The sequence below is a fragment of the Poromitra crassiceps genome (assembly GCF_964638095.1).
Source record: "Poromitra crassiceps genome assembly, chromosome: 6".
In the NCBI taxonomy this organism is placed as follows: domain Eukaryota; kingdom Metazoa; phylum Chordata; class Actinopteri; order Beryciformes; family Melamphaidae; genus Poromitra; species Poromitra crassiceps.
The window spans coordinates 38,604,279-38,616,006 of record NC_139627.1 but is presented as its reverse complement, the minus strand read 5'-3'; the positions used below and the strand labels follow the sequence as shown (position 1 = coordinate 38,616,006).

Genomic DNA, 11,728 nt, shown 5'->3' with positions numbered 1-11,728 from the left:
ATCACATACATTTCAGAATGTTTCAAAAATAAACAAACCTGTAGATGACATTAATTCAAAATGTGGCCAGAATATATTTTGAATATAATTGTAGATATACAGTAGTGTTGTCAACAGTGCAATGCATAAGAAGAACATGTATTTCCCGTGCCCAATAGTATTTAGAATAAATGGTACCTGCAAAATACAGTTTGGTTCATTCGTGTACCGGTACATCTAAAATTATTTCAAAGTGGTAAAAAGTATGTTTTAGTTTTCTCAGCACACGCAGATTTAACTGTTAGAACAAGAATATCGTGACATTCACAGCACATGTCTGCATGGTGGGCAGATAGTACATAAGAAATGTCATCACAGAGGAGAGAGAAAACCATGGTGATGTAGGAGATGCTGGTGGGAGGAGAGAGAAAAGCATGGTGATGAAGGAGAAAAGAAGAGAAGTAATTTTTAGTTCCATTGCTGCTGGAGGAAAACACAATGTGGTTAATTAGGGAGCAGTGAGGTGTGATAAAAGCAGCCTGTTTTAATTGCTGCCACAACCAGCTTTATAACACCACAAGGTACTTCAAAGCAAATTCATTACATGCACATTCATTAGAGATTAGAATGTGGCAAATTGATTTATTTTATGATCCATCATGTAGCATACCTCTCTAGAAGGATTCGGTGAATTATTCTCTCTAAAACACATTCATGACTGCACCTGTGAGCACACAGACGCACCCCCCCCCCCCCCACACACACACACACACACACACGCAAGCCTGTATTTAACACTATACAGCTTAGCCAAGAAGGAGATACTGGGCTCCATACTGAGACACAGAACAACGCAGGAGACTCCTTCACAGCTTGCTACATCACTGGCTATGGAAACACTGATGAGATGTGGCAACATTACTGCCAACTTTTCCCAACACATTGGAACGCACTGGCGTGTGTTTGTGTTTGTCTGTGTGTTTGTTTGTTTGTGTGTGTGTGTGTGTGTGTGTGTGTGTGTGTGTGTATGTGCACATGCACACGTGGGTGTGCAGGGTTGAGCTCCAACACATTTGTTTATTGGCAGGAGAAATCCTATTTTCTGTGTGTGTTTTGAGCTGGAGAAGGCTACTCGCTGAAATCCTTATGTTGGTCTGACCCAGATTGGTTAAAAACGGGAAAAGGACATTGAGAGTGCTGGCCTGGCCTTTTTTCTTTTTTCACTCGTTCTTTTGGCCTTGCACCTAAGTTGACTTTTGTAATTGAGTTGTGCTGCATTTGGTGACTTTGAGGAGATTTATTACATACTTTCCTGGAAAAACAAGTGAATGTGGGACAAAATCGTAGAGAGCAAAAGACCAAGTTGAATTAAAATTGATGGTTCAACATTTCACCTCAGTGTTGCACCAAGTGGAAAATGTCTCCCCACGCACGCACGCACGCACGCACACGCACACGCACACACACACGCACACACACACACACACACACACACACACACGCACACACACACACTTGCATGCTGAGCTATACACATTTTCCTGGAAAAGTCAGTGAGGCTTCAACGTTGCGCCCTGGAGTGCACTTAATCTGGACCAAAACCAGGGAGCCTGAAGAGCACAATTATGTACTGCTGTGATGCAAGCTATGGGCTACATGTATGTCCCTTTTCGCAGCAACTGTTTTAGAGGTGGTAAAGCAGGAGGTAAAGCAGGTGTAACCAATCATATTAATGGAATGGAACCACCATTAATGGTATTGGTGACACCTGCTCTACATCCTGCTTTACCACCAGTTGCTGTGAAAAGGGTCTATTAAAGACAAAACACATTGCAAACAACCATTATAAATCACTGTTCTCACCATATTTAGCAAAAGGTAGTCGACTCCTTTCTCAGAGATATTTTCCTCCACATCTTCAATGAGCATTTGTTTCAGTAGATATTCAACCTCTGAAATAAAAAAAGGTATTATAGACAAGACATTGGTAAATCAGGATTCACTGGAGTAGCATCTCTATATTTTCAGACAGTCATGGGGTGGTTGCAAGGTAAACCTCAGCTCAGCTAAAATTCAAATAAGCTGTTAAATATTGTAGGGTGAAAATACCTGTTTGTGGAGAGACAGGATATTCCACGGTGTCATTCTGCTCTTCCTCTCTCGGATGTTTCCAGCGGGGCCGGGGGACTCTTCAGGCCCGGGGTGAGGTGATGTTCTGCTGCTCATCGCCTTCATTGCCTTTCTGGCCGCCTTTGGGTCCAGTGGTTTTTTGGCATTTGTCCTTAGGGACACAGGGATGCTGGGGCTGCGTTGAGGGGTGGACTTAGGGGACAGGAGAGGAGAAGACAACTCTTTGGATTTAGATATAGAAGAGGTTGGAGTGGAGGCATTACTCTGAAATGGGGATCTCAGTGCTGTAGAGCAGTAGGAAGGGATGGGGCTTGTGCACTTAAGGGATAACATTGGACTCTGTGTGGATTTGGATAGAAGTTTTGGGGAGAGTGGTGGGCTTGGAGCTGCTTTTGATTGTGGTTTGGGGGACGATGAGGAAGTAACATCCTTTGACAAATTTGCGTTTTGAATATTTCTGGACATTGGCAAAGAGGTGTTAAGGAAGCCAGAATGTACCGACAAGAGGTTTTGAAACATTTCTCCAAACTGCTCTGCAGAATTGTCCTGAAACACAGGGGGGGTGGGGGTTGGGGGGCAGCAAAAAATTAAAAGAAATCTGAATTAGTGCGGTAGTGCAGCTATAGCTCCCCCAACCAGCCAGCTATTGACACTGCTACAGAGCTGTAATATAGGTGAACACTGCTCCCTACTGGAACTAAGAGTGTCTACAATGATCCATGACAGAAACTAGAAACTCAGCTGAAATTGAAATGGCATCTTACTGCCTGGATCTGGATGTTGGGGAGGACATAATGCAGTGAGGGATCATTCAAAAGTCAGAGAGTAATTCAATTGGTCAGGGAGAGAATGGCAATTTTATGTGATGGGAGGGCTTTGGAGGGGTGGGATTGTTCAAAAACCTAAATCTAGAAATGTATATTTATGCCTACCAGTGCAGCATGAGGTGAGCATGAAAGATACTCACAACAACAACAACAACAACAACAACAATAATAATAATAATAATAATAATAATAATAATAAAGTAATGGGAGTTAATTTCATGGGGACTTTAAATCATGACCACAGTTGACCACAATTACAGTTAAATACGTGTTTTACTTGTAAGCATCTGGTAATGTCAGGAATATGAGCAGTAAGGTGTAGTAGACCTTCACCTTCTCTCTGCGGCGGGTTCGAGCAGAGAGGGAGCAGTGCGGGGGTCTAGCTGGTGTGATGGGAGTGATGGGAGTGTCCCGCCAGAGTACTTCTGTGTAACTCAACTCCAAAAGGTCCTCTGTAATGTTGCTGCCCTCCATCAGTCCTCCTCCACTCTCTGGAGATCTGGGTGCAGCCAGCACCAGCATGTGATCCCCACCGCAGGTCACTAATGTTAATACTTTATTTTCTCGCTTTGATTTGGAGGTTTGCTTCTTCATTCGCTCATTTACTTTCACACGCACAGTGTACAGAACTCACACTGCATTCACTCACTAATTGAACGTTGTACTTGAGGAAACGTGTGCAGAGAGTTGGGCTGAACTGGTTGATGAAGTTCTCCTCCCCTAACCCCAGCTTCCCATGGCGGCCATCACCAAAAGTGTAGAGCAGCCCACTGTCTGCGGAGGAGGACAAATACATTACATAAGGTTGAAGGGTCTGTTTACTGCACACTCATCAGGTGCGATGAGATCAGATGACTGGCTGGCATGGAAACGTAGCAGTGTTTCCATGGGATGAGTATTTCAACATCTAAAAGTACATAATGCAATATATAAAGACATTGTTGTAATTAATTCAAAAGTCTTGTGCAAGGTTAGAATACATTTTTCCATGGATTTTGGTTATTTGATATTTTCACTTATGTGGTCAGAAAATCATGTGGAAAACCAAAAAGTTTAACAGCCAGGGCAGGGAAAACCCAGCTGAACAAAATCATATCATTATGACTACAGGAATCTTAATTGAATTTTTTCATTGGGCCAAAATGGTACTGTATGCAATTCCTAATCTAAAGCGTACTTGTGATCACAGCAGTGTGGCTCTCTCCACATGTCATGTGTCTGATGCTGCGAAAGTTACGAAAGTGGTTTTGGAAGATCAGCCTCAAACAGAAATGTCCCATGGCCCAGCTGACCGTACTGACCCCTGCCAAACCTGTACACATCCTCCTCTGGCACACAAAACACAGAAAGGTAACGGACAGGGCAACATTGAGTTTGCATTGTTCACGAGGGTAGGAGGTGAAAATTCAGAGGTATCTTATTAAAATGCTGTATATTTGATTAGAATTAACTTGTCATTCACTCACATTCATTTCTAAAATATAAACAGTCCAGTCTTTAAAATGTCATCAACTTATCCACAAAGGACTCAACTTATGTGCTATCTTGTCCATTTTAACTTTGTGCTACTAGTCATTTAGTAAGTAAAGGTTGGTGGATGACTCATGTTGGGACAAAGCTCTTAATTTGTTATCAAACAAACACAGGATACCTGTGAGTGCCACAGTGTGCTCCCCATAGGGTGCTCCCCGCCACAGGACACCTGGGTGACACGACCCACAATGCCCTGCACCCGCTGGGGGACTCTAGTGATTGGCCAGTTGCTCTGGGTAGAGACCAAGCCTTCCATTTCTGCTCTCACCAAATGTGTAGAGGTCTCCATCCACTGGGACAAAGACAAAACAACACAGCAAGCATAATCAATTGAGTTAACAGTATTCAAAAGATTGAAACTTTAGCAGCAAACGTCGAAATGAAAAACTTTGTTGTACAAAACTCAGGATTATGTGCATGATGAAAGGTTTACACCAGGATGGAATGATTCATTGAAGTATGAGTGTCTCTTGTGTTCTGTTTTGTGTACCTGTGACAAATGCTGAGTGCTGATACCCACAGGACACCCATGACACTGCTTGCCCCACGTTCACCTCTCTGGGGTCGGGTGCAAATCCCTCGTCCCCCAATCTAATCTGACCAACTGAGTTATCCCCCCACATGAACGGCCTCCCATCCTCTACCGACACACACAAGCAGAGAGGGTGGAAAACCAAACGTCACACATGCAGTCATAAGTGTGCGCACACATGCACGCACGCACACACACACACACACACGCACACACGCACGCACGCACACACACACACACACACACACACGCACGCACGCACGCACACACACACACACACACACAGGTTGGGAATTTGTTGAGAACTAGATCTAAATCTGCTTGTCTCCGTTCTAACCTGTTAAGGCAGCAGAGGTGTTGCATCCTGCAGAAAGCATTTTGATAGGTGCATGCTCACAGAAGGGAGGCAGCAGGTGAAAGGATGTAGTGTCGCTGCAATGACCCAAACCAAGCTGCCCCGCCAGGTTGGCGGGGCAAGAGTATGGCCAAGAGTATTGGTATTCTAGCCAAAACCCGTCACTTGATCAGCACTGAGGTAGCCACTATGTTATATTATTCTATGGTTTATCCGTATATTAATTACTGTAATTTAGCCTGGGCTAGTACTCACCAAACCAAACTTGAGCCTATATACCGTCTGCAGAAACGAGCTCTAAGAATAATAAGCTCTGTACATCGAAGGCACTCCTCCCAGCCTCTATTTCTTCATTTAGGTACCCTCAGTGTTTATCAAGTGAACCATCTCCAGATTGGTTTATTTGTTCATAGTTCCTTAAAAAGAGACCTTCCCCCTTTTTTTCATGACATGTTCGCATATGGTTACCAATTTCATAACTACTCCACACACAGCTCTAGTCTCCTCAGACCACCTCATTCCCGTACTTCTCAATCCCAGTTCAGTATACTCTACAGAGGGTCCAAGATATGGAATTCTTTGCCTTCACATCTTTTGGATTTCTCTTCACAGGAGTTCAAAAGTGCATTGAAATCACTTCTCCTAGCTAATAAATATTTTCCATATGGGCTGCCTATACAAACTGTGGTCTAATGGCTGTCTCTAAACATAGCTTGTTTTATTTTTGTTGTCTTTTGTTCATTTTTTTGTCATTTTTTTACTCTTCTTACAAAAACTTGAAGCTATACAGCATACAGTAAGTGCCCACTTTAGTGTTTAGCGTTTATTCCACTTGTATGCATTATGTGTGTGTGTGTGTGTGTGTGTGTGTGTGAGTGTGTGTGAGTGTGTGTGGGGTGGGGGGGTGGAGGGATGGGAGGGGGTATTTTAGATTGATGAAAATCTGATGATAATATGCTACCTGGAGAATGCCACACCCAAGCCCCTGGAGGGTTTTTAGGCAATTCTCCTGCACATTCAATGCTGATTATTTATTGTATTCTTTTGTAATTGTTTTTATATGTGTAAATAAACAACAACAACAACAACAACAACAACAACAACAACAACAACAACAACAACAACAACAACAGGTTACTGCCAGCTCCATACACACTGCCCCGCCCTGGAACCATGCAAGAGCAGCAGCCAGCTACTGTATCTCTCACCGGGTATGTCAACATCGGTGTGTCCTGTCATCTCCAGTCCGTTATCCCTCATACACCGCTCGCATCTACCTGTCGGTAATGAGTGACGTCAGAGTGGGGCTAAAGCGGAAGAGGCATAAATCTTCTCTCCGTGGTAAATAATGTTGTCAAAATAGCAGTATAATTAATATAGCATTAGTACAAATATGCTATTTCATGAGCAAAAGAGCATGTTGCTGCCATTGTTCATACATAACACATGCCCTAACACGCCCCACACACACACACACACACACACACACACACACACACACGCACGCACACACACACGCACGCACGCACGCACGCGTTACTACAGGCAGGAAGACAGACGAAGACCCGCCCCGTCTTCCGGTGGTCCGCAGTGTTTTCGTTCCCCCATAGAAATGCAGCAGTAGGCAGCCTAACCTCGCCAGTCGTTACGAGTTAGAGAACAAATAAGAAGCATGGACATACCAAACGAAGTATTCAAAGATGTACTTGAAGAAACTTGCCGGATCCATAACATTACGTCGAAACGGAACGCAAGAATTGAGCAGAATATTTTCCTGGAGTACAGCACTTTAGTTCCGGTGTCATACCGAGTTTTGCACCCCCGCCGAGAATTGCATCCCCACCACATTTTGGGGATGTTTTAACTTAAAAACAGGGATGCAAATCTCGGCAGATACAAACCGCCGAGACTTGCCTTCCCCTCCAAGACCCCAGGCCTCGAGGTCACCTGTAGCCGGATTTTAAGCACCAAAGTCGGCCTCCATGAGCCAGAAGAGAGCCCCAAGCATGGAAGTCACCTCGATGCGGATTTTATGCATCAAAGTCGGTCTCCATGAGCCAGGACAGACCCCCCTGGCCTGGAGATCACGTCTACCCAGACAAGTATATAATTTGCAAAGAGTTAAGTTTCCATATAAATTACAATACGCTCCCGTGAGGTGGGGATGCATTTTGCGGCTGGGGTGCAAAACTCGGCATGACACCGGGTCTTCCGCTCATAGCCGGAAGACGTGCGCCAAGTCCCGCCCTAATCTTCATTTGGTTGGTTTACCATGATTGTGACGCGAGGTTAACTCTGATATTTTGCCCTAAACTAACCAATCAATCATCACTCCTGATGCCTTCAACCGTCCTACACGCGCGGAAGTCATCGCTTTACCAGGGTGGTTATCTTATATATCTTATAGTTCAAGAATCATATTGCTTTGCTTTTAACCATTCTCTATGTGTATTCAAATAAATGTAGGCTAAACTGAACCCCCCAGATTAAACCACGATGCTACAAGCCCCGCCTCCACCTTCTGTGCACGCGGATGTGCTGTGTTGTGATTTCTGATGAAATAGTTAGTCAGCATTGCTAGCTTCTAACCCCGTTGGACCTGTAGTTTGAGCTGCAATGGCAGCTAAATTGTTCTCTGTTAACAGTCCTGTTTTCAAGTGTTTGAAATCTTTCCAAAACACTCGGACGCGGGGGTTTAGGTAAGCGATGCATTGACGTTACTAAACATTGTTTTGTTAATGCTCCATTAGAACGATTAGAACTAATAAATGCATTATCACTTTAATATAACATTACTGTTTCAGCATTGGAGCAGCATGCCTGGGTTCTGTGAATTTAAAGGGTCGCAGCTTTCTCACGTTGAAAGATTTCAATTCAGAAGAAATCAAGAGGCTGCTGTGGGTGTCAGGAGATCTGAAACATCGGATCAAACAGGAAAAGCAGGTAGCTAAGGCATTGTCCATTGCAAGTTAACCCCCTTTTTTATGCAGCCTCTGGTCCAGTCAGTCATTTTGTCGTGTCTATTTCAGTATCTGCCTCTTCTGCAAGGGAAGTCGATTGCTATGATATTTGAGAAGCGGAGCACCAGAACAAGAATGTCAACTGAAACAGGTGTGTTTTTGTGTGTCAGGGCCTGACTGCAAACATTGATAAAACCACTAACCAGTGTCTCAAGTGCATTCAGGTTTGTAACACAAATGAGCTAACGCTACATGGATGCTTAAGGGGAATGCCACCCAATAATTGTTATTGTAACATTGTTATTTCTGTGCCCTGAAACAGTTCAGTGAGTATTTGTGAATTCTCACCACTCTTTGGTAAAAGCTCAAATTCGCGAGAAAACCCTTGAACCTGTGATGTCATTGGGACATCAGCAGCTGCTCCATAGACAATGAATGGGACAGATTGGGACACTGTCTTTTTGCAGCCATAATATGCTGAGTGGAGTTGAGTTGTCACACCAAAATGAAGTGTATCTAGCAATAGCATTGCTAACAGGGCTGAACCAGAATGTAATCCTAATTTGGGTGCAAAAACATAAAAAAATATATGTCACCAAAGTCTTGCTTTAAGAGAAAAGAGTGGTCCATGTTCACAATTATTGACTGAGCTGTCCTGGAAACAACATTGTAATTCTTAAAATGGCCCTCTGATAGAAATGCATAGCTGGGCTGGTACCATTATCCACCGTGCTCAGTGGTCCAGAAGTCACTGCTAATGCAGGATACAATAGAACTGCTGAAAAGCAGCTTTCAGTGCCTCCCTGAAAATAAACTCTGTCTGAACATCTATTTCAACTGCTCTTTTTCTGTGTACTTTTTCCCCTCACCACTTATGTCCTGTTGCTATTTATGTGAACAAAGCATGGCCATGCAATTATTTCCATAAGTGTGAGAGATCAATGCATGGTGCAGCAGTTGCCCATTTGGGACAATAAATTTCAGTTGAACCTGATTGATAAGTAGAATAGACATGGAAAAGATTTATTTCCATACAATACGCCATGTTTTGCATTGCTTAAGCTCCTATTGTGTATTATTCCTTCCAGGTTTTGCTTTGCTGGGTGGGCACCCCTGTTTCCTCACCTCCCAGGACATCCACCTGGGTGTGAATGAGAGTGGCACAGATACAGCTAGGTGAATGTTTTGGCCCTTCAGTAAATTATGCTATAACTATTAGAAATGTTAATCAAAGTGTGTTACAATGGCACATGAGTCTCATTTTGGCACGTGCACTTTTCTAACACCTCTGTTTATCCAAGGAAAGTTCAGTGAGCAATGCATGCTGTTTCAGCTTCGCACACATTCACACCTGGGAGCTGTCCAGTGCTGAAGGTCTGGAGTCAGGCTAGTCCAGTGCGGCATATATGAACCGCAGACCTTCCGGTACATGACTGCTTCTCTCATCTCTGTGCTGCTCGTTGGACCAATACAGGGTTCTCTCAGGACTGTGTGATATTGTCTTGGCACGAGTGTACAGCCACTCCACCCTGGAGGAGTTGGCAAAGGAGGCATCCATCCCCATCATCAACGGCCTGTCTGAGCTCTACCACCCAATCCAGATCCTGGCCGACTTCCTCACCTTACAGGTACTGCAACATCTCAGACCGAATGATCCTCTGATCTACAACTCCACATTCTACTGTTCCTACAAGTTGGCTGAAATGCTGCTTTCTAAATGACTCCCATTGCCTTGTAGGAGCATTACGGGTCACTTAGCGGACTAACAGTGAGCTGGATCGGAGATGGGAACAACGTCCTCCACTCCTTCATGATGACTGCAGCCAAGCTGGGAGTTAATCTCAGGATTGCCACTCCCAAGGTTTGCTTCTCTTCATATGATTACATACTCTTGCTATATTATTTATTTGCCTGTCCATTTCCCTTTATATGCTCTATTGTTCTTGTTTGTAGATTTTTGTGTTTCCTGGCATGCAGGTAGACATGCAGTCAGCCTTGTGTGGCAGGAGTTACAGGGAGTGGTTTTCTATTATATGTACGTACATTATTCATGCTTAAAGCTCAGACTGTATCCTCATTCTCAGGGGTATGAGCCAGAAAACAGTGTGATTCAAGAGGCACAGAGACTCTCCAAGCAGGTGAGGTTCTCCTCAGGTACAGTATTATTATTATTATTATTATTATACATCACTATAAACCACTTCGAATGACTTTCTGTTTTGTCTCAGCATGGGACCCAGTTGGTTCTGACCACTGACCCGATGGAGGCAGCCCATGGCAGCAATGTGTTGGTCACTGACACCTGGGTCAGCATGGGACAGGAGGAGGAGAAGAAAAAGAGGATCAAAGACTTCCATGGTTACCAGATTACCATGCAGGTAAAGACAGTGACTATTATGATAATGGTAGAGCGGTGGAGTCCAAAATTAGCAGCTGCAGATAAAATGTCTGTTTGGTGGATGAATCAATAAAGGCCTATGTCCACCAGCTGTGGTATGGTTCCGTGCAGCTGCCTGAACAGACCCACAACCATGTAAACTTGTCAGATGCATGCGATTCAGTAGAGGATGTACTTTCCCCTGTGGATTATCCCACACAGTGTTTTTCATCACGCAGAGTTGACTCGGGTCATCACTTTTTATTTTTATTTTAGTCTTATTCTCATTTGCTTTTATTTTATGTTTTATTTTTGTGTGTTAGACTAGCACTTGCCTAGGCATCAGCTAATGGGGATCCTTTTAAATAAACAAATACCTTCTCTGTTCTGCCCACGACAGACGGGAAGTGTGGCCAAGCCAGACTGGACCTTCCTGCACTGTCTCCCCCGGAAGCAGGAGGAGGTGGATGACCAGGTGTTTTACTCATCCCGCTCCCTCGTCTTCCCCGAGGCCGAGAACAGGAAGTGGACCATCATGGTGAGTAACCCAGATGAAACAATTATCCAAGATATGGCTTTGTATATATGTTGATAACATAAGTTTGGGTCCAGTTTGAGTCTGTCAGATTCAGAATAGTCTTATTTCCTGTGTTCAGCCACTTCATCAGCACAACTCTCCTCTCTTTCAGGGTCTGATGGTGTCTCTGCTGACTGACTACACTCCACAGACCCCAATGCTGAAGCTGTAACTCTGGGTCTTGCTTCCAAATGCCTTGCCTTTTAAATACGGGAACACGAGAACAATGTTGAATATCCGTACCACATGGATAAACCTGATTTTGAAATCAGTTTTAAATTAGGCACTTTAAAGGTTTAAAGGTGATACTGCTGTATCTTTTGTATTGTCTTATTCAGCCTTTGTTGAAGAAACAGGGTAAACATCACAAACATTTGTGACAAAATAAAATTCTGTGCATAAATGTATCTTGTAAGACTGTAATATTTCTTCTATCACTTATACATGCCGTTTTAATT

At 43.7% G+C, this 11,728-nt stretch overlaps 1 protein-coding gene across 1 annotated transcript; it reads left to right on the top strand.

Moving 5' to 3' along the window:
- The first annotated feature begins 7,698 nt into the window (after nt 1-7,698).
- Nucleotides 7,699-11,661, top strand: otc (ornithine transcarbamylase). The gene is made up of 10 exons (XM_083638034.1): nt 7,699-8,055; nt 8,161-8,299; nt 8,386-8,467; nt 9,405-9,492; nt 9,791-9,944; nt 10,055-10,177; nt 10,401-10,454; nt 10,545-10,694; nt 11,094-11,231; nt 11,383-11,661. The coding sequence occupies exons 1-10, from the start codon at nt 7,973-7,975 to the stop codon at nt 11,440-11,442; spliced, it is 1,071 nt and encodes a 356-aa protein (XP_083494160.1). The 5' UTR covers nt 7,699-7,972; the 3' UTR covers nt 11,443-11,661.
- Nucleotides 11,662-11,728: the final 67 nt, after the last annotated feature.

Excerpts from the sequence above, each read along its gene's own strand:
- otc (XM_083638034.1), top strand. The coding sequence starts at position 7,973 with ATGGCAGCTAAATTGTTCTCTGTTAACAGTCCTGTTTTCAAGTGTTTG. Across the intron at positions 8,468-9,404 it reads AAGAATGTCAACTGAAACAG|GTTTTGCTTTGCTGGGTGGG; the intron begins GTGTGTTTTTGT and ends TATTCCTTCCAG. Across the intron at positions 10,695-11,093 it reads GTTACCAGATTACCATGCAG|ACGGGAAGTGTGGCCAAGCC; the intron begins GTAAAGACAGTG and ends TGCCCACGACAG.